Source organism: Takifugu flavidus, chromosome 10, assembly GCF_003711565.1.
Source record: "Takifugu flavidus isolate HTHZ2018 chromosome 10, ASM371156v2, whole genome shotgun sequence".
Lineage (NCBI taxonomy): Eukaryota > Metazoa > Chordata > Actinopteri > Tetraodontiformes > Tetraodontidae > Takifugu > Takifugu flavidus.
This window is the reverse complement of record NC_079529.1, coordinates 11,697,858-11,718,874: the sequence shown is the minus strand read 5'-3', so window position 1 is coordinate 11,718,874 and position 21,017 is coordinate 11,697,858. Positions and strand designations below refer to the sequence as shown.

The window sequence follows — 21,017 nt, the reverse complement described above, 5'->3', positions numbered from 1 at the left end:
ATTCATCAAACATTAAGAACATCTCTTGATCTTTCATTGCCCAGAGGATGAGAAAAGGGTGTTTAATAAATGAAACACAATAGAGGAGAGGAGAGGAGAGGTGTAGCTCATGTTAAAGATTTGTCTACGCTGTTTATGGAGATGACTAAATTCCCACTCAGCTGTCTGACTGTTGTCTGTTATCTAATCTGCTTGTTTTTACAGGTAGCATTACAGTCATTACACTGATACTGAGTGGTACCCGCTCACACTGATCCCTGACCCAGTATCCGATTTCCAGGACCTTGGTTCCAGTATCAACGTCTCAACTGCATCATCACCACCATCAATCTGAGGACAGAGGCCTTCCTGACTACTAATTTGTCAAGGCTGAGCCCCAGACTGAGCCTCTCATGTAATCATGACTGTTTTGTTGAGTGATGTAGGGATAGATGCAGTGACACTGCATTCCCTTGTGTAATTCTACTGATACATTTAACCTAGTGCATGTGCAAAAAATAACAATTTTAGTTCCTTTTTTTTATTGTGTATTATGTGGATGAGAGGGTGACGACCCATAATTTGTCTGAATGACAAGAAATATCTGAATGGATTTGAGCTTTTGTTGTGTTGCATACCACTGGGAGAATCTGAAGCTCAGGAGGTTGTGAGTCTTGTCCTGCAGATGTTTTGTTAGAGCCTCTTAGCAAACACCTTCAGCTGCTGCTTGTTTGTGAATATGTCTCCTCTTTGCTGTGGAAGTTGAGATCAGGTGACCGACCAAACTGTTTCATCTCATTGTCCATCAATTCTGTCTGTTCGGAAGTGTTCGGGTAAATGTGAGCAGAATTGACTCGTATCATCAGTAAACAGCAAGCAGCTGTGCCACTGGAAGACCTACAGTTGTAATCATTCACCATCTTTCCTCATCATTAGTGAGGATCATTAGTCTGGATAAAATTTAATGACAAGAACAACAACCCATATGTTCGAGGATTTTGTTTAACTCCTGAAAAGTAAAAAGCAATGCAACTTCAACAAAAGACATCCACTTTAAAATGGCCTTCAGTGTCTGCAAATCCATCCATCCAATCCAACTTTCTCACCTTTACAACTAGCAAGGTAATATGTTACAATTTATGGAATAACAATCTGAAATCAGAAAATAAATCCAATTGGACAGTATTATGTCTGACTGTTGGTTAATAGGTGTGAAATGTGTGGGTGCAAGTTGCTTGTAAGAGATTCTGACATTGGGTACATTTTTATTTTTTTCATGTAATGTCTATTATTTAGTATTGTACTGTATCATTTGCCAATAATATGAAACTACATTGCAGTTTGCAAAATAAAATGAAAATCATTAAAACTTGTTTCCATTGGTTTTATGAAATTAAATATGTCTTTGTTGCGTTTGCAAAGTAAAGGCAATACCACTTAAATTACTGTTGACACACAATCGTGTGTGCCTTTTATTATATCGACAACAGGTAGAAAATGAAACAAGTAAGAGCGGGAAAACCACACCCCTCTGCCATTAAACTCCCACGGTCCGTTAAAGGGACCGTGCCAAATTACCCGACTTAGTTGTCGGCAAATAGTGCAAGCGAGTGAGGAACTCATACATGGCAAAATGCTCAATAGGACTATGGCAATGGAACAGATATGAACAATTATGGTGAATTATGATATTTGAGTACATGAACAGCTGTAGAGAACCACGAGATACAAGTGACCGCTACATCTTTAAGTTATAAACTTCAGACGCTCAAATAAAGGACATCATGTTGAAAATGTATTTTGGCAAGAGGCAAACATTTTGATTTTCTTAGTTTATAATCAGTACACACAAACACACACAGCCTTAATTCTTCATGGCATACTTTTAACAAGGGGTTGGAAACATTCCTCAGAGATTTGGGTCCACATTGACACGAGAACATCACTCAGCTGCTGCACATCTGTGATGAGAATCTCCTCTTCCACCACATCCCAAAGTTGCTCTACTGGACTGAGATCTGGTGACTGTGGAGGCCACTGGAGGACAGCCCGCTCATTGTCATGGTCCAGGAACCAGTTCGAGATTATCTGATTTTTGTGATGTGGTGCAGCATCCTGCTGGAGGTACGGTAGCTTCAGAAGATGGTCCAGTGTGGTCCTACAGTGGTGGAGATGGACAGCAAAGTACTCTGAAAGTTTGCAGCATTTAAAGCTGGAGCCCAAAGTCTACCAAGAAGCCCCCCACCATTTCACCACCACCACCACCACAACCACCATCTTTACACCACCAGCTTGAACCTTTCATACAGGGCAGGACAGATGCTGTCATGATGTTTACACCAAATTTTGACCGATCATCTGAATGTTGCCCTTGGAATGGAGACTCTTTACACCAGGAAACATTGATTTGGTCATCTGTGGTCCAGTTTGGAGGAGTCTTTTTGAATTGTGGGGTCATTATGCTATTGTGAGCTTACAGGAGGGGCCTCCTGCTGCTGTACCCATCTGCTTCAAGGTTCCACCTGCTGTTTGTTCACAGTTAGTGCTCTTTATTCTGTGGTTGGAACCAGTGGTGAGTTGAGTTCCTGTTGCCTCTCCATCCTCAGAACCAGTCTGTCCAGTTTCCTCTGACCTCTCACATCAACAAGACATCTTCATCCACACAGCTGCTTCTCAGTGATATTTTTTCTTATGGAACCATTCTCTGTCAATCCTGGAGATGGTTGTGGGTGAAAATCCCAGTACATCAGCAGGTTCTGAATGATTCATACCAGCCTGTCCAGCATCAACAGTCATGTCTACAAGCCTAAATGAGCTGAGTTGTGGCTAGGTGATCGGCTGATTCGTTATTTGTGTTAAGAAGCAATTGAACAGCAAACCTAATAAAGCAGCTGGTGAATTGAGCTCTGTGTGCTCGTGATTCTCAGAATTGTAAGGTTGCACAGTTTTGTCAGATGTACAGTAGAAGTACAGCTTTCCCACAAAAAAGTCTCCAGAAGACAAATCGTGATGTATATGTTTTGGTTTTTATTTTTGGGGGAAAGTTGTTTCTTAATTACTTTTCTAAACATTGATTTAGGGGGCCCAGCCCTAGAATATGCCCTTCAAAAGCACTGAAGCTTGTCATTGTGAAAAGGAAACAAAGACACAAAAAATCTGAAAGGTGACAACCTTTTGTCTCAGCAATTTTTGTAATTGAAAGTGTTCCTTTTCTTTTGATTTGTTTCTGACAAAAGAAACACTCATGTTCCAATAAAACTTAACAATTCTGTGATATTGAAATAAATACCGTATTTTCACGACCATAAGGCGTACTGTATTAAAAGGTTCAGTCTCAGTTATGGGTGCTATTTCTGTATTTAAAACATACATAAGGCGCACCGTATCATTAGGCGCACGCTGAAACACACAGTAAAAAATGACAACGGAAGTAAAACAGGGAATTTCGACAAATTTATTGAACAAAATATTCATTCTTCCACCATAAAACCATCAAAGTTTTCATCTTCTGTATCTGAATTAAACAGCTGCACTATTTCAATGTCCAACATCACAAATTCCTCTTCTTAATCATCTAAATCGGACTCACCGACCGGTTCCGGTTCAGCGTTGATTTTGTGAAAGCTCTTACAATACATGAAGACGGTATCATAGCCCATGCGTCTACAATTCACCCGCATATGAAGGCATAACTTGCCCGCCGCTGCCTCATAGTCTTTGTGAAGGAGTGTTTGCCTTCCGTCATCCAGCGTTCTGTCCGTTTCCATGGCAGCCGAGAACCACGGTGAACGACGACTTCTCGTGCCCCGTTGTGCGTATTGCCACCGTGCCGGTCCCTTTTTCTCCACTTTGTGGGTCAAAGGGATGTTAAAAGTCAGAGGGATCTCACCCATGTTGGTGATGTGGCTGGGCGCGGTTATCTTGTCGCGGCAGTAGGTGCGGAAGATGGCCAGATGGTTAGGGTTAGGGAAGATGGCCACCCTCTCCTGGTTAGGGTTAGGGAAGATGGCCACCCTCTCCTGGTTAGGGTTAGGGTTAGGGAAGATGGCCACCCTCTCCTGGTTAGGGTTAGGGAAGATGGCCACCCTCTCCTGGTAATCCGCGGGCAACCGTTGCGCAACAGTTGTCCTTGCGTGTATGGAGAGATGCCGCCTCCTCATTAAGGGAAAACACTAAGATTGCTCGATTGCCATTTTCAGCCGCATATTCGATGGCCTGCAGTTTAAAGTAAGCCTCATTCATACGCGTCTCGCTTGACCGGCGCCATTTTAGGGGATCCTTACGCGTAGGTGTGCCGTTAATCAATTTGCGGAGCGTTTACCGTAGTGCATCCACCAAAGGCGCACAGCAGATTTTGGAACTCAGTCCACACACAAGGCGCTCCATATTATAAGGCGCACCGTCGATTTTTGAGAAAATCTCAGTGTTTTAGGTGCGCCTTATAGTCGTGAAAATACGGTAGGCTGCATATATTGATACTGCTAGCTGCACTCACTCCATCCTATAGGTTGACAAACACACACACAGAGCACTGATCTGAACCTCATTCTTGACTTGCTCCCCCTGTCAATTTTTTTGCCTCTTGAACCCCTAATTCACTGGAGAATGTAGAAAAAACAATCCCAATGAGTTAGATTTTTATGTTGATTGAAACTCAAATTGACATGCTTATTACAAAATTGCAGTAATTTTTTTTTTGGAGCACGTCAGGTTTTTCTCCACAGCTTCCCTTTCAGATAAGCTAAATTCCTCTGATGAGCTGTAGTAAGACATGCCAGCTGATTATGCTTGGACTCATCTCCAGCTACCTGGCAACTTGTTTGAGCAGTCACAATTGAGAGATGTGTGCAGCTCCCAATACTGTAGGTCAGTGCTCTAAATATCCTGTATAAGGGATACATGCAACTATGGGGGATCCTATAGTTGTTCAAAAACTTAACATGAAAAATTAGTTAAAATCAGACCTAACTCAACAAAAAATGTGCTCCACCAAGTTATCGTCCTAACCCCTCTTTAAAGTTTCCTGTGTTGACGTTAGTTGAAGTTATAAACCATGGCAAGTGCAATGGCACATTAGACCAATAAATCAAGGGGGCATCACAGCTATAAGGAGCAGGCCATAAGTGAAGATAATGTCTCTTCTTGCCTCGTCTTCCACTTGATTCCTTTCGGGGTCATGGGGAGGGTCCACAATGGGAAAAGGCAGGGTATACCCCTGGATGAATTGCTAATTGGTCGCAGGGCCCTATGTGAGTACCATGCTCAAGGTTACCTGGCCAATGCTCTGAAGGTGTTCTGGCACCTTCCCCTACTACCAGAACATCTTCCATGTTTTGTCTGCCCTGGGGCTCAAACCAAGAACCCTACACTTCTCAGCCTATTTCCCAACAGACTGAACTATCACCAGATAATAACCATCACAAGATAATGTTCATAAAAAACATTGTCTAACTCTAAAACACAGTTGTCGTCTGCCTTTCACTTAATATAATTTGACAAGGAAATACCACAGTGCAGTGTGACGGCCCCTGAGTCTTGCTGTGTGCTGTCTGTGGTTCACAGGTTTCCAGCAGGGTAGAGCTAATCTAATTGGAGCTCCTGGCCAGTGATCTGCAGGTTATAAAGCTGCACCCGATCTAGCATTTTGGGGTCTTTTTCTCCTATTTCTGCATCTCCACCTCATGACCCCAGCTGATTTGCCTCTTGGAGAATTATTGTCTTTTGCACCTACAACATACCTCACCCCTTCACTCACTTCATCCAGGCACTTGCTCACACCACTGATTTTCACTCTCACCTGCTATATTCCTTTGTTTGGTGTTTTCTTTTTGGTTTAGAAAATAAATGGTTTAACTGGACAGTGTGTCTTCCTCTTTTGTTGTGGACTTCACAGTTGGGCCATAACATGCTGTGAATACAGTGCTGCTGTCTTCAACATAGTTCGTCACCTCATTTCTGCTAATATAGGCTCAGACTGCTGGTGCTTTTATAATACAAACACATCCCTTAGAAAATTATATATTCATGCCAGATAAATCCACCACCAACTCTGTCACTTGATCCTGCTTGTCTTGCCCAGCCTACTCCGACCTCATTGTGGAGTTCATGTATCTTTGTGTATTATGGATTCTAACTACCAAACATTAGTAAAGACTAATTCCTGATTCACCCAATTCAGGGTCTGTTTGTGTTTGCAGCTTATAGCAGACCTGGGGTCTCATGTGCAAATCCTTGTGTGGATTTCCTACTGAAACCTGGCATGTGTTCAAATCCAGAAAAGTACATGTGCAGAAATAAATTTAGATCTATGAAACTTTGAGTATGCCTGATTCCAAGCGCATTTACTTTGTATATCCCAATCAGTGTGGTATTGAGTGCAAATAATTTAGTACCAGTGTCCTCCCTAAACTCGCCCTTTATTTATTTGCAAATAAATTTACAAATTGTTACCCAGCTAAAATTTCTTATTTGTTAGGGTCCAGGGTTCTGGGTTGTTTTTTCCTGCAGGGGGGCGTGGTAGAGCCATGCTTCTGCCACAGACTGACGCACTTGCAGTCTATCTGTAATCTAGCCGCCTATATAAGGACTGGACTCCTGCCTACCAGTGTTGGAGTATTTTGGTGTTTTTGGTGTGTTGGTATTTTCGGAATTTTCTAGTGTATTTTGTATCTTGTGTATGGTACGTTTCCCTGCTCGTTCGAGTTGTCCAAGGTTTGAACTTGTCCAGGAGGACTGCCGTTTTTGTGTTTGTTGAATTAAACCTGGTTTTGGACTTTTCATAACTGCGTTCTTGCCTGCTTTCGGGTCCTGTTAAAACCCAGACCGTAACATTAAGACCAATGTTTATCTTAGGTTAAACCTGAATTGACCCCATGTCTAGAAGCCCAGTACAGCACAGCAAAGTTCTGCACTAAGGTCATCTGGAGCTGTGATATGGTTGTCTAGAGCCAGACTTCCTTCCTTTTGGAAGGATCAAGACACTGCCTGGTTACCTAGGAGACAGATGAGGCTTATGTGACTCATCACAGTACGTTTGGAAATTTTTCATTTGAAGGTACCTATTTAGCTTGGGTTCTAAGCAAGCCGAGTCTTTACCATTATGTCAATGAAGGTATTTTAAGGCTCTTATTGGCCTGGGGACCAAGGTTATTTCAGAAAACTCAATCCCACTATTTTAAAAAGTCAACAACTGTGATGGTGTATTTGTTTTATAAAAGAAATTAAGGCTACAAGAAGGCCCCGGGTTCGATCCCCGGTTGGGACTGAGGCTGGGGACTTTCTGTGTGGAGTTTGCATGTTCTCCCTGTGCCTGCGTGGGTTCTCTCCGGGTACTCCGGCTTCCTCCCATGCTCCAAAGACATGCATGATTGGGGATTAGGCTAATTGGAAACTTTAAATTGCCCGTAGGTGTGAGTGTGAGAGAGAATGGTTGTTTGTCTGTATGTGTTAGCCCTGCGATTGACTGGCGTCCAGTCCAGGGTGTACCCTGCCTCCGCCCATTGTGCTGGGATAGGCTCCAGTCCCCCCGCGACCCTCAGTGGAGGAACAAGCGGTAGAAAGTGAGTGAGTGAAATTAAGGCTACAAGAGGGGGACCTGAAATGAGCATCATCACAAGGTCACCGAGCTGTTGGCCACTAGAGGGCGGCAGAAAACATAAAAGCAGTGTTGAGAAAAGCTAGAAACATCAAAGACGATTATGGACCATCAAGGAACAAAGTAGGACAGACAACTGAACCCTATTTTTGGTAATGAGAGGAAAGGTGATCTAATTCATCACTACCAGAAGGTTTTGAGCCAAAATGAACCAGGCAAGCAAATGGCACACATTTCTTATGTTCTCTTCCACATTGTTCAAATAGTGGCTTAAATAGTTGGGCTGGAACGTCATTAACTTCTCTCCAGGCTCTATGCTGTGCTGAACTGCAGGAGAGCAAAATAAATCAACATTTTATAGCTCCTCTGGGTTCCACGGATCAGACTGGGACACTGCAGTGAGAAATGAAAGGCCTCCTAAAGGGCAGCACAGCTGAAACATATTACTGTTTCTAAGAAGACAAGAGTAGCCTTTGATATCCTCCAAAGAACAAGAAGAGGCCACAAACCAACATGAAACCACAAGACAAATGTAAATGTGAAGGCATCAAAATTCTGCACAGTAAATAATGTACAAGGAAATTGCATATATATGCAAAGGCAATTGTGATTAAAGCTTTTGATTGTGGAGAAAAGTAATATTTAAGATTTTTTTAATCAGCGGTCCTTCAACAAAACACACACTTTCCCCAATGGCTTTCTCTCACCAACTGCTCCTAGTGCATGTAAATAGTGGTTAACAAGGCTGTCTAATAATATCAAACTTTAAATGAACTCATATACACTGCAATCATATAGCACCTCTCCACACACTCTGCAGGCAGGAGAACCTTACTGTAAGTAAGACAGTATATAGAGAGATACATCACTGTATATTACAGTAAGCTACTAAGAACAAGAGCAGGCATGTTTAATATATACCTGACAACTCCCACAGCAGATACCAGATGTTGTGTTTTCTATTATTAAATCTGACTTTTGTAGTCTAAACTTTGGGTCATTTCTATTATATTAAATAACACAGAGAGAAGTGGGCAGTGGTAACAGTGGTCAGTAGTCTGTTGGGAATTGTGCTGAGAGGGTTCCTAGTTTGAGCCCCAGTGTAGACAAAACATGGAAGGTGGTAGTAGGGGAGGTGCCAGAAACACCTTCAGAGCACTGCCGAGGTACCCTTGAGCAAAATATTGAACCCTCAAATGCTCATATAGGGCCTGGGATGAACTGGTAACTCATCCAAGGGTAGACCTTTGCCCATCATGTACCTTCCCCATGACCATGAATGGGATAAAAACGTTAAGAAGATGAGAAGATGAGACACAAACACACACAGAGGTTAGTGTTATGATCCTGTGTCTGGTCTGTGCTTTTTTGTGGGGGGGGGGGGGGTTGTGCTCTCTTTGTCCGCTAGGGGGCGTGGGTGACTTATCTGTTGTGCTGGCTGCCTCCACACCTGCAGCTAATCTGGTCATTTGGCAGGCCTCTTATACAGCTGGCACCAGCTACCCAGCATCAGATTATTTTATTTTTTTTGTCTGTACTCAGGTAAACTGAGTGTCACCACTGTTCTGATGAGCACTTCCTTGGGTTTGGCTTGGCACTTTGTTCACTGTTGTCACTATTTAAAGCACATCCATTGTGTAAATATTTTGGAAATAACCTGTAGATCACCGAAGTGGTCTTTTTTGTCTGTCTTCTTGGGTCCCACTTTATGAACAGTGAGGCTGCAACTGGTGATCTTCACTCCTGGTTTCACTTCTAGCTCTGACAGATAGAGGCAATCAATCACAGCAGAAGTGAAGTACTACATAGCAGTCTTACACTGCCAAAGAGTGAGTGCTTGATTTAGGATGAGAGGATTTTAGTCCTCTTTGGATTTACCCATGTACAGTATGTGAACAAACACTCTCAATGATGAAGCTCAACATATCCAGATATGGATCCTTTATCACTGATGATCCCCTTTCCGCATTTCAGTGTTTGTGAAAAAGTTAAAGATAAAATGGAATACTGATTTTTTTTTTTAAGTAAAATAATGGAAGTATTGTCTGCTGCCAGGATGTCATCTTCCATTGAGAGCACTTTGGTGCTGGACAGTTTACCAGGATTTTTTAAAGGCTGACCCATAGTCATTCTCCATCGCTTCTCCAAAATCCCACCACACTTGATAGACTGCTGAGTGGCCACCGTGTCCTGTGGGCAGAGACCTAGCCATCAGGTGCAATTCTCCAAGCCTCAACCCCAGGCCTCGCTCCAGAGTGGGGGCAGTGTAAGAATCCCTGTTGCATTCATTGTTATGGTGGGTACATGAATCCTCAAACTCTTGATTGATGAGTCCTGCTGGATTGGATTGATCATGCTTGAACAGTGCTTGAACCATCTGCTGGTGTTGGCTTAGGAGTGTGCCCTGATTGGAAAGACTGCAGTGAGTTTGCAGTGAGATGTCTACTGGATCCAAGTTGAGTCATTCTGTTAAACTGGGCTATTGACTGGACCCTTAATTCAGACATGGAAACACAGGAACCTGTTCAAGAACAGTTCTGAGTTGTGTAGTTACTGGGAATTAAAGGTGGGAGGAGATGACTGACAAGACAAAAGACCCAAAGCTAACCCTTATTTTATGTTGGAAAAAAATTACATTGATGATGTTACAGGTCATTTTGACCCGTACTGTGTAAAAGCCTCAAAAGAGCCAAGAAAACAGGTTAAACCAAGAACTACTTTATTCTAGATTATAGAAACAGTCAGAAAAGTGATATTCAATACATTTTTAATTTCAAAACTATATTTAGGGACTATTTAGCTAAACTCTTCCATCATCCTCCTGAGTCAAAATGATATTCTTCCTTCTACTCATCTTTTGATTCTCTCTTCATCCTACTCACTTATTATCTTCCTTCTTGACTCGAAGAAAGCACAGGGGTGAGTTTATTCCTCTTCACGAACACATTTCCTCTTAACTTTAACATTCAATGTTCAACGTTTTCACTGTTCTCCACATGATGGACAGAATGTTACTGTGTGCTTTCTACAGATGTAATTCTTGCATTTCACACAAGAGATACTTGTTTTGCTGTCCTCTCTGGAGGGACAGACCTGGCACCTTTTCCGTTTCTTTTCACCTGTGTCCACTGGAGGTTGGTTGGGTGACCTGAGTTTGACTTTTTTAATCATGGGTGCAGCCGCTGGGGATTGACCTGGCCTGGCTCGTGTCTGGATCTTGGGAGTGACAAGGGCTTTTCCAAGTCCTTCCAGGAAAAGCTGACGTCGGTACAATTTTTTGGCATTCCATTGCTGGTTGATTTCAGTCCACAGAACATAGGTATTACAAGCAAACATGTCCAAAATGTGGCTGAAAATCACCAAAGGCCAATGGGCAGTCTTGTGCTGGCAGCTGTATGTTGCTGTTACTTTGTCTAGATTGTCCACCCCTCCTTTGAAATTGAAATCCGGGATCATGTGTGGCTTCTTGTCTACTCTTGTGCTCAAAGATGTATCAAATAAGTGTACATGAAAGTAAAAAGAGACATCTTTATTTTGAATCTGAACAGCTACACACCCCCATTAACGTGTCCAGGTCAAATTGACCCGCAACATTATCAATGTATCCAAATATTGCACAGACATTCCAGGATGCACCAACATGTCCAGATTGTGCCCAACTGTTTATGACCCTAAATGAGGAAAAGTCACCAAATTTCATTAAGAGAGAAAAAAAAAAGGATAGCCAATGACTCCTTTAATGGCTTAGATCTGGACCTGCTGGCTGGCAACACAAGCTCCCCAAATGACGAGATGGACAGAAATGGCTTAACTTGGGGCTTGTTGGAGGAAAAACCTGTGGATGTGAGTTCCATGAAGGTATTCCCATGTGACATCAGAAAAATAAAACAGCTATCTAGCAGTGTGACAAGAGTGTGGTAGGAACCAATCACAGCACAGCAGTTCCAGACAGTTAAAAAGAGCTTTGATGATTTGCAGACAATAGAAGTAATCATGGAACTCCATGAGAGGGTTAGGGTTAGACACACGAAGGCAAAGCTCTTAGTCGCGGAAAAGGAGGTTGTCAGGTTGTTGGAGACAAAGAAGGAAAGTCCAAGGCAGGCAGGGTCGACTAACCAGAATACCGTATTTTCACGACTATAAGGCGCACCTAAAAGCCTAGAATTTTCTAAAAAATCTACGGTGCGCCTTTTAACCCAGAGCGCCTTTTGTATGGATTACGGTAATATTGGTTAATCGCGGCTACCGTAGTCAATAGGCGTGGCCGAGGTAACAGCAGTAAATTCAGTCCCAAACCATTTTTGTCTGTAAAGACCCCAAAATGGCTCCTTGCAAGAGATGCGCTTACGACGCAGAGTTCAAACTGAAGACTAACAGTCACGCAGTTGAACACGGAAATAGAGCAGCGGCAAGAGAATTTAACGTGAACGAATCAATGGTGCGGAAGTGGAGGAAGCAACAAGACGACCTGCGCCAGGTAAAGAAGACTCAACGGAGCTTCCGAGGAAACAAAGCAAGAAGTGGATTAACAAAGGAACTCCAGCCGCTAGATATTGGTGTCAACAGTGCATTCAAAGCTAGACTGCGAACTGCGTGGGAGCGGTGGATGACGAACGGCGAACGTTCACCAAGACGGGGAGACGGCACCGAGCGTCATACGTCACTATCTGCCAGTGGATCGTAAACGCCTGGGCATCGACCGTGGTCCGAGCTTTCAGGAAGGCAGGGATTGTCACTGAAATACCAGACAACACCAGCGACACCGACCCTGATGACGACTTTGACGAGACGGAGCCGACCATGTTGGACGCCGTATTCGCACAACTGTTCAATTCGGACACCGAAGAAGAAGTATTCGAGGGATTCCTGGATGAGGAATGAACTGATAAAGTGAGCTTTATGTGTTTCTTTTGTGTGTTTACAACTTAACAAGGCTGGTCATACTGTGAATATGGACATTACCGTTTGAACAACGTTGTTATATTGCTATCGCTTTGCACTACTTCGAGAGTTCGAGTTACCGTATATTGTGTTTGCACTAACGTTTGATTTACCGCAACAGTATCAGACTAATTATTTTACGTGTTTCCACTACGTGATAAAAATGTTGCACTAAATTGAAGATTTATTAAACTCCACTATCCACTTGTGATAAAAATGTTGCACTGCCTGTTATAACTCGCTGTTATTAAACGAACTGTGTTATGCGAAAACACTACGTCACTCGGGAAAAATAATAAAACAGCTGTTTATTCGTTTTGGGAGTGAATAGAGTTGTGAGAACGACGGTTCGTATTCTATTAATAAAGTTTGACTGACTTATCTGGCTGTTTTATTGACATTCCTTTTAGCGCAGCTCGATCTAGTGAACGCGTCATGAAACCACAGGCACTACGCAGTTTCTATGCTATGCGCCTTATAACACGGTGCGCCCTGTGTATGAAAATATTTCTAAAATAGGCTGTTAATTGAAGGTGCGCCCTATAATACGGCGCGCCTTATGGTTGTGAAAATACGGTACCTGACTGAAAAAAATGCTGGAAAGTGAGGCATGAAGCAATAACAATCTGGCAAAGCATGAACAAACTACAGTGGCTTGAATACGGACTGAAAACAAGCAACAGGTGAAAATGGTCAAAGAAAATCAGGTAGGTGTGGAAGAGGGGCACAGCAGAGTGAGCTGAATTTTCCACCTCAGCACAAGAGCAGAAGTGTAGGCAGTTACACAGTGAGCTATTTCAGGCCACAATTTACAGACACTGAATATAGTCTCACTAAAGGAACTGACACAAACAATTTGTGGCTTAAAAATTGATAACTGATAGATAAGTCTTGTCCCATGGAACAAGAAATTTTACAGCTTCATCAGGGATTTATTTTCCTTTTGTAGACTGTGAGGGATCAGCAGTGTAGCTCAATGAGTGATATGGTCATTATCAGTGGTCTACCTGACATCTTGGATAAAGAGTTTAAAGGGTTTTTAAAAAAATGTAACTTCAACTTAAGAAGTAGGACCCTAAAGACATATCTTTCTCTTCTGTATATCATCTGAGGTGGGGGGGATCTTTCAGGAAACTAGCCACACCCAAAATGAGTTCCTGGAAACTGATCATTTTTAATAAATTTGGCCAATACAAGCAGATAAAGTGTTGCAGTAGTTTCATCAAAAGTTATACGCTACTAAACTGACCAGGGATTCCTCTCTGATGGTATTTTGGTCTAAATTGTTTCCTATCAATACTTTTTCATTATTAATAGCCTGTTACTATCCTCATCCTTATGTCAGAGCTGTTGATATTAAGTTTTCATCTCAATGGTTTTGCAGAAAAAAGAAGAAATGTTTTTATGTGGCTTGCAGATAAAAAAAGATGATACATTGCATCTAAGAGGGACCCATTCTACACTATCTGATTAGATTAAGTTTAATCGAGAATGTGGATGTGATATTTACTTTTCACATTGGAGTTCTTGGTGTGAGAATGTATAAAAGAAATGAAAGATTATATTTAAAGAAAAATTGTTCCACCATACTCAGAAGGGATTGTCATTATACAACATACATAACAAGAGCCTGGCAAGGCATGGCGACTTTTATTCTAGTTTAGATGTAGATTAAAATAGAAAAGGTGTTCGAAATAAGAATATATGCTATTATGGTATGCGATATTTTAATTTTATGTTATTTAAGGCATTTTGCTTTTGTTGGGCTTGGCAGATACATGGAGGTGTTTTCAAGTGCACTCCAGTACATATAGCACATAAGTGCATATAGTAAAAATAAATACATTATAGGGGGTGGGGGGGGGGACCACATTGATAATCAAAATAGAATGCTTTAGAGGCACCAGGTAGTGCCAATTTGGAGTAGAAAATAAAGGAATTGCAATTAATGCAATTAATTGAGTGATAAAATCAGATGGATTGAAAAAGGAGAGAGAGATTAACAAAGTAATTTTTAAGCATAAAAAATGTATTGAAACTCATTAAAGGAAGCAGTAAAAAGATTGGGGTAGCAAAACAAATGTTGGGACAAAAATACTTCATAAACTCTATTAATTTCAATCCCCCAATGATATAATACTCCAGCGTATTAGGCCCACTGAAATCATGTTAATTCAAATTCAATAGAGAGGGAATATGGTGAATGTCTCGATATACAACAGGAGTTACAAGAAGTCTATTTGGAAAAAGGTGAAAGCGCAGGTGCTGAAGGTTTTACCAAGAGTCTTACCAAATCCAAGAAAAGATATAGAAATATCAATAGAAAAACATTGCTTAATACCTGGTCAAATAATGCTAAATATTTCCTGGCTTAATCTCATTATTGGAAAAGCAAGATTAAAATGGATCACACATTGCTGCAAAACTGCAGACCAATCCCTTTGCAACGTAATGATGCAAAAATATTAAACAGAATTTCTTGCAAAAAGACTAAAAACAATAGTAAGAAATACTATACTCCCAGACCAATGTGGTTTGGTGATCCTATTGATATCCTTGGTGTATATATATATACTGTGTATATATATATATATATACACACACGCACACACACACGATTGACTGCTCCCCTGCTCTGTATTTAGTGAACTTTTAATCATGGAACAGATACTACGTCTGTGTTAAATATGTTTTTGTTGGTGGATGAGGGTTCTCCGGAAACAGCAGAGAGGTGTGTAAGACCACAACTCTGCATCCTGGTCTGGACCCTGGATTGTCAAGTCACTCTGGGTCTAACAAATTTGGCCAAGTTACTAGAAATGAGAGAGGCACCATCCCGTGTGGGATGGACACTGTCTCTCCTCATCAGACCAGGTTTTTCCCCTGCCTTGTATTTTTTGTCTCATTTCCTTCATCTGTGAAGGCTGGGTTTGGCAGGCAGATTTCTCCAACCGCTTCTCTGGAGTTTCTTACCTGCTGCTCATCAGGAGAAGCTGTCTTTATCTCCGACTCGTCCTCTCATGCGCCGCCAGTTTATTGTGTAAATGCCAAGTGCCATACCTGCCACGCCCAGATGTGTTTCCTGGGTCAAGCCTGCTCTTGTTGGGGCAAAGCCTGCATTTTTTGCTCGGTGCTCTTTTTGTTTTTTGGAAAATGACTTTTCTGATCATTGTCTGCATTGTGGGTTAAGTGTCCTGTTGGGTTTCTGCCATAACATCTTCAGGGAAGGTGTTTCCAGTTTTACAAAGATGCTTCTTTTACAATTCCTCCTAATTCTTTTCAAGCCATCTTTCTTCTAATAAACGTGTCCCTTGTATCTTGAAATGGGATAAATGTCCGATCTTGCATAACATGTCCAGTATGAGTAATTCCTTTAGATTTCCCTGTGGAGAATTTTATAATTTTATTACTCTGCAGGCTATACGCATTGTTCCATATGGGTGAGAGTTTGCACGGTATCTATCTATCGCACATAGACACAAACGAAATCAATAATTCAAAATGACCTAAAATGACAAGTTCTGACAGCCTAATTTTAGACAAAACCATTCTTCATGTGATATGCTAAGACAAACACTTGTGAAACCTGGAATTCTAAACATTCTGTCATGATCGAAGACAGGAAACTCCAAAGCAGAACAAAGGGTCAAAACTGAAACTGAATTCGGTCCAATTGGCAAAAATCCTAATTACTAGGCAGGATCCAACACGAAAATTCAAAAGTCAAAAATCAAGCACAGTAGCAATGGAGCAATTGGGGCAACACGGTAAAAGTGGTGGATTAAATACTTGCCCTAATCGGGAGAGAGTCATGTGACTGATCAGCTGATTTGAAATCATGGGTATTGAGTTGTCTACCTAACTATCTTCACAGGTGTCACATCAAATGTTAATTATAAAGCCTGGTTTCTAATCTTCAGGATTTAGCTTTTTTTGAAGAGAGTAGCACTGTGCTGTAATGAAAGGAAGGTAGAAAGCAGAATGATGGATAAAGCCACAATAAAACCTGTCTGCATGTGTCTGTACTGTTTTTCTTTTTTTTTGTTTGCTTGTTTTTGTTTACTTAAAAAGGGAAAATGTACATTCTGGACTTTTCAGTGTGGAATAAAAATGTAAATGCTAGTTTTCATCTGTAGTACCTTAGTAGGTCAGGGCAAGAGAAAACAAAAGAACAGTGAGTGTGTGTATTGTAGTGTGTAGATGAGACAGCAGAGTTGTTATGGTGGAAGCTCATGTAGCATTTTAGAAATGAGGCAAGCATTTAAAAAATGTAAGAAACTGTCAGATTATATATTTTGTTAGTATATAACAGTGGTGATAGCAGTTGTAGTGCTTTTAAATTCTGCTTACAGAGGGACTATTTTGGCACCAGAGTTATTGTTTTTGTTTGGGGCCAGCTTGTGAAACAATGCAAGATGTGAGAATAGATCATGGTTTCTATAAAGAATGTGGCTGCCTCTGTTTTCCAATGTGGCCTCACGTGTTTAAAGTGAGCCAAATTAAATTGAATGGTCGAAACCATCTTTGTGACACGTTATGATCCTGTGTTTGCTGTGTTGTTGTTGCTCTGTGTTTCCCCTAGGAGGCGTGCTTGACCCATTTTCTGTCTTGTGCTGCTGATTGCACACCTGCAGTTTATCAATGTGATTGGGACACCTTTTAAGCAGCCAACCCCATCTGAGCAGCATCAGAGGGGGAAGTTGGTGTGGAGAGAGGGTGTGACTGCCTTTTTCTGTGTGCTTAGATGATGGCTGGATTTTTGAAGTGACAAAAACAAAGCATTTGAAACATGAGTTACCATCCATGTTGGCGACAGGGGAGTAGCCGGGGGGATATCAGCCGATGACCTGTAAGGCCTGGCGGACGATACGCGTAAACTCCAATTGAAAAAGGCAGTGGCCAGCAGAATGAAAGGGGGGGGGGTGGAGAAAACTGTAGATTTGAGTGAGGAGAATGGACCGAGAGGGAGCAAATGAGAAAATGCTGAGAGAAGGAAGAGAGGGAGTAGAAGGATGATGAAGTGATTGGTAGCTAAGCTGGAACAGAGAGCAAGGGGGGTAGAGGAGATGAGCCAGTTCCAAAGATTGTAGCACTGAACATGGTTGTCTGGTTTGAAGGAGAGGGAGGAGTGAGGAAAGTTGATCCATTGAAATTAACAAAAACTATGAGGACAAGTCAGGGAAGTAAAGTGTGCCAGGATTTTAGGAGATGGAAATCTGCTTGTTGGGTGCAACACAGTACAACAGGTAGAGGAAGCAAAGAAAATGACTAGTTTGGAGAGATTTAAAAAATCCAAAGCTGTGAGAGTTGGGGAGCGAAGAGGTGGGAGTTGGGGGGTGGGTAATTACTGAGATGTGATGGGGAGCATGAGTATGGAAAATGTGGGGAAGAGCCAAAGTGTGGAGCCAAAATTCTGTAATTGTGGAAGGAACCACAGTGTAGCCTATTGGGGGTGTGAAATGATTTAAAAACAGAAGATGAGGCTCAAAAAATCAGGATGAGAGAGCTGAAGCAGTTACACTGACTGGACTGGGAAAACAGAGGAGAGGGTGTACAGCAGAGAGCAGCTGGCTCTTGACATCTGACCCAACTGACCCACTCAACCCCTAGACCAGCAATTTGTTATAATTAATGTATTTCCATGATCTCTGCCTATTCTCTCCTCTCCTCTACCTGTCCTCCCCCTTCTCCTCTCCCTCTACCCCCCCCCCCCCCTCCCCATCAGCAGGAGGGTCCCCCTACATGAGCCTGGTCCTGCTCAAGGTTTCTTCCTTTTAAAGGGGAGTTTTTCCTGCCACTGTTGCTTGTTGGGGGTCAGACCCTGGGATTCTGTAAAGCACCTAGAGACAGTTTTGATTGTAACATGCTATATAAATAAAGATTGATTTTATTTGAAAAAGAGCAAGAAGAGTAAAGGAAAATATGGACAGAATAAAAAAATGGTGACCTTCATTGCTGGAGTGATGAATGCAACATTTGAAACTAAGTCATAAACTGAAAGGATTCAGATTATCTTAAACACTGCTGAACATCATCTGGATGTGGTCGGCCTAAAATGAGGAGTAAGGGATGACCTCAGTTCAGTCAAGTCAGGAAGCAGTATGTATGGGGTGGTCATACTAATCATGCTTATTCTCCAATGGAATGCTAGAAGTTTGCTTGCAAATGGACAGGATTTCAAGAACTTAGTAAATAATAGAAGTGAGAAGCCAGATATTGTGTGTGCAAGAGTCAGGGATAAAATCGTCATTTAGCCTTGTATGGGAGAGAGCACAGGGATGGGTGGTGGCTGCATGACATTTGTGAAGGAGTTCCAAATGCAGTGGTTGGTAAAGGTAGGGAAGAAGAGTATGTTGTGTGTGGAGAAAGTTTGGGCTGTAAGGAAGGAACTGCTCATAGTAAATTATAATCCTGGCAGAAGATCAAATAGATAGAGAGAGAAACTTGAAGGGATAGGAGAGAGTGAGGGTGCAAATATATGGTGTGCTAATTTTAACAGGCACTGCATGGTATGGGGAAGTGATCGGATCCTAATGGGCAGATCATTTTAATGTGAAAACAGGTGAAGAGTCAGTGCTGGATTTGACATTGGTGTCGAGCAGCATTGCAGCTTGGTGTGATTGGAGAGGATCAGAGAGGAACGATAGGGAGTAATCATTATCCAGTATGGTGCAAGATAAATATTGCCTTTCTGCAAACAGGACAGAGAAGTGGAAGCACGTGGATCATTAATAAAGCAGGGAGACATTTATGGAAGAAAGTGATAGGCAGTTAAGTCAAATCAATGAGGTATAGAGATACTTGATTATAAAGTAAAACAAAGTATCTTAGCATCTGCATTAAAATCTATTCCAAAGAACATAGGTAATGGGAGGAAGAAGGTGATGCCATGGTGGAATGGGAAGTGTAAGGAGGCAGTAGGGAACACAAATAAGGCAAACCATAGAACCAGTAGTCTCTTTAGAAGATGAAGTCAGGAAGGCTCAAGTCAATAATGAGATTGTAGGTGGAGTTATACATGTGTATGATATGTTGTGGCTGGAGGGGCTGCTGATAAAAGTGAAGTTAATGGGGATAGCAAGGAAAGTATTTAACTGGGTTAGGGATTTTTTAAGTGATGGTCCATCCAGGTGAGGACAGGAGCAGAATTATCAAGACTACATCGTCGAAAATGGTACACCACAGGGGAGTGTGGTCAGTCCAACACTTTTTTTCAATTATGATAAATGATGTATTCTCAAATATTCCAGAAGGTTAGGGGAGGACACTATTTGCAAATGATGGAGCACTTTGGAAAAGAGGAAGGAACCAGTATATTGCAATGCAGGAGGGAATAAATAAAGTTGAAAGATGGGGAATTAAATGGGCTTTAAGTTCTCATCTGATAAAAACAAAGGTGATGTTTTTTTTGTGAGAGGTTAGGAGAGACTCATTTAAAGATGTATGGGAGTGTATTAGAAAGGGTTGAGTTTTTGCTTCCTTGGCATTTATTTTGTTTAGTAGCTGAGCTGGAAGGAACAGATCAATTAGGTAGTAAATAAATGTAAAAAAGTGTTGAATATCATGAGATGTCTTGTGGGAGCTGATTTCACATCAATGAAATATGTTTATGTGGTTTTGATCAGATCTTGAATAGATTATGGGGGCGCAGTGTATGGATCAGCAGCAAAGTCGGCACTAACTGTGGTGGATATGATCCAGGCACACGCACTTCGACTGTGTCTGGAGGCAATCAAAACCTCACCTGTCTGCCCGCTCCAGGTAGGGGCAGGTCAAAAAGTCACTGTGGCTGAGGAGGAAACAGTTGGTTCCTAATTATTGTATCAATTAAAGAGGTCAGAGGTACAATCACCCCACAAAAGGGGTTCTATTAGTGAGTTGGGAGGAGGAGAGGGCACAGAAGGAGAGTTTTAGGTGGAAGGGCGAGGAAGTGGCAACAAATATGGGGGTGGGTGATAAGGTGATAACTTCTCAAAGTCAAGCGCCGCAAGAGAGCTCTGATATTAAAAGCGAGTTCTACTCTATTCTGGACAGCAGATATGAGGACTGGATCCAGATATATACCGATGGGTCAAAGGACACACACGCATGCAACTGGAGTTACATTTATAGTACCTTCTGGAAACTTTGAATATAGTAAAAGAGCATCAAATTACATCAGTTTATTTGCTACTGGGTTGTTGCACTACACATGACAGTTCAGTGGGGGTTCCAGAACATCAAGAAGGCCCTAATTTGTAATGACTCAGCAAGACTCACCATAACAAGCCTTAGAACAGGAGCATCACAAAATCATCAAGATTTAGTAATAAATATAATAACAGTGTAGGGAAATGTTCAGGGCTTTGTGTTGCATTTCTGTGGACCCAAGCTCACATGGGGATCTTGGGGAATGAGAGGGCAGATAAAGTGGCAAAAGAAGCAGTGAAGAGGAGCATTTTTGAAAGAGGAATTAAAGTGTCAGTCAGAAGGCAACAGTATGGAGAAAGAAAGAAAAAAAAAA

At 41.8% G+C, this 21,017-nt stretch overlaps 1 protein-coding gene across 4 annotated transcripts in view; it reads left to right on the top strand.

Annotated features, from left to right (window-relative positions):
- Positions 1-21,017, top strand: part of tsnare1 (T-SNARE Domain Containing 1) — a 108,950-nt gene that overhangs the window by 72,951 nt on the left and 14,982 nt on the right. For 2 of the 4 annotated variants that reach the window (XM_057044979.1, XM_057044974.1), the window contains one exon: positions 205-1,348. The exons of 1 other annotated variant lie outside the window; for it this stretch is intronic. In XM_057044979.1, coding sequence (XP_056900959.1) covers positions 205-228 — 24 coding nt within the window. In that variant the 3' untranslated portion in view covers positions 229-1,348. Of the gene's footprint in view, positions 1-204; positions 1,349-21,017 lie in introns of those variants that run through there. One more of the 4 variants, XM_057044976.1, reaches the window with a different exon arrangement.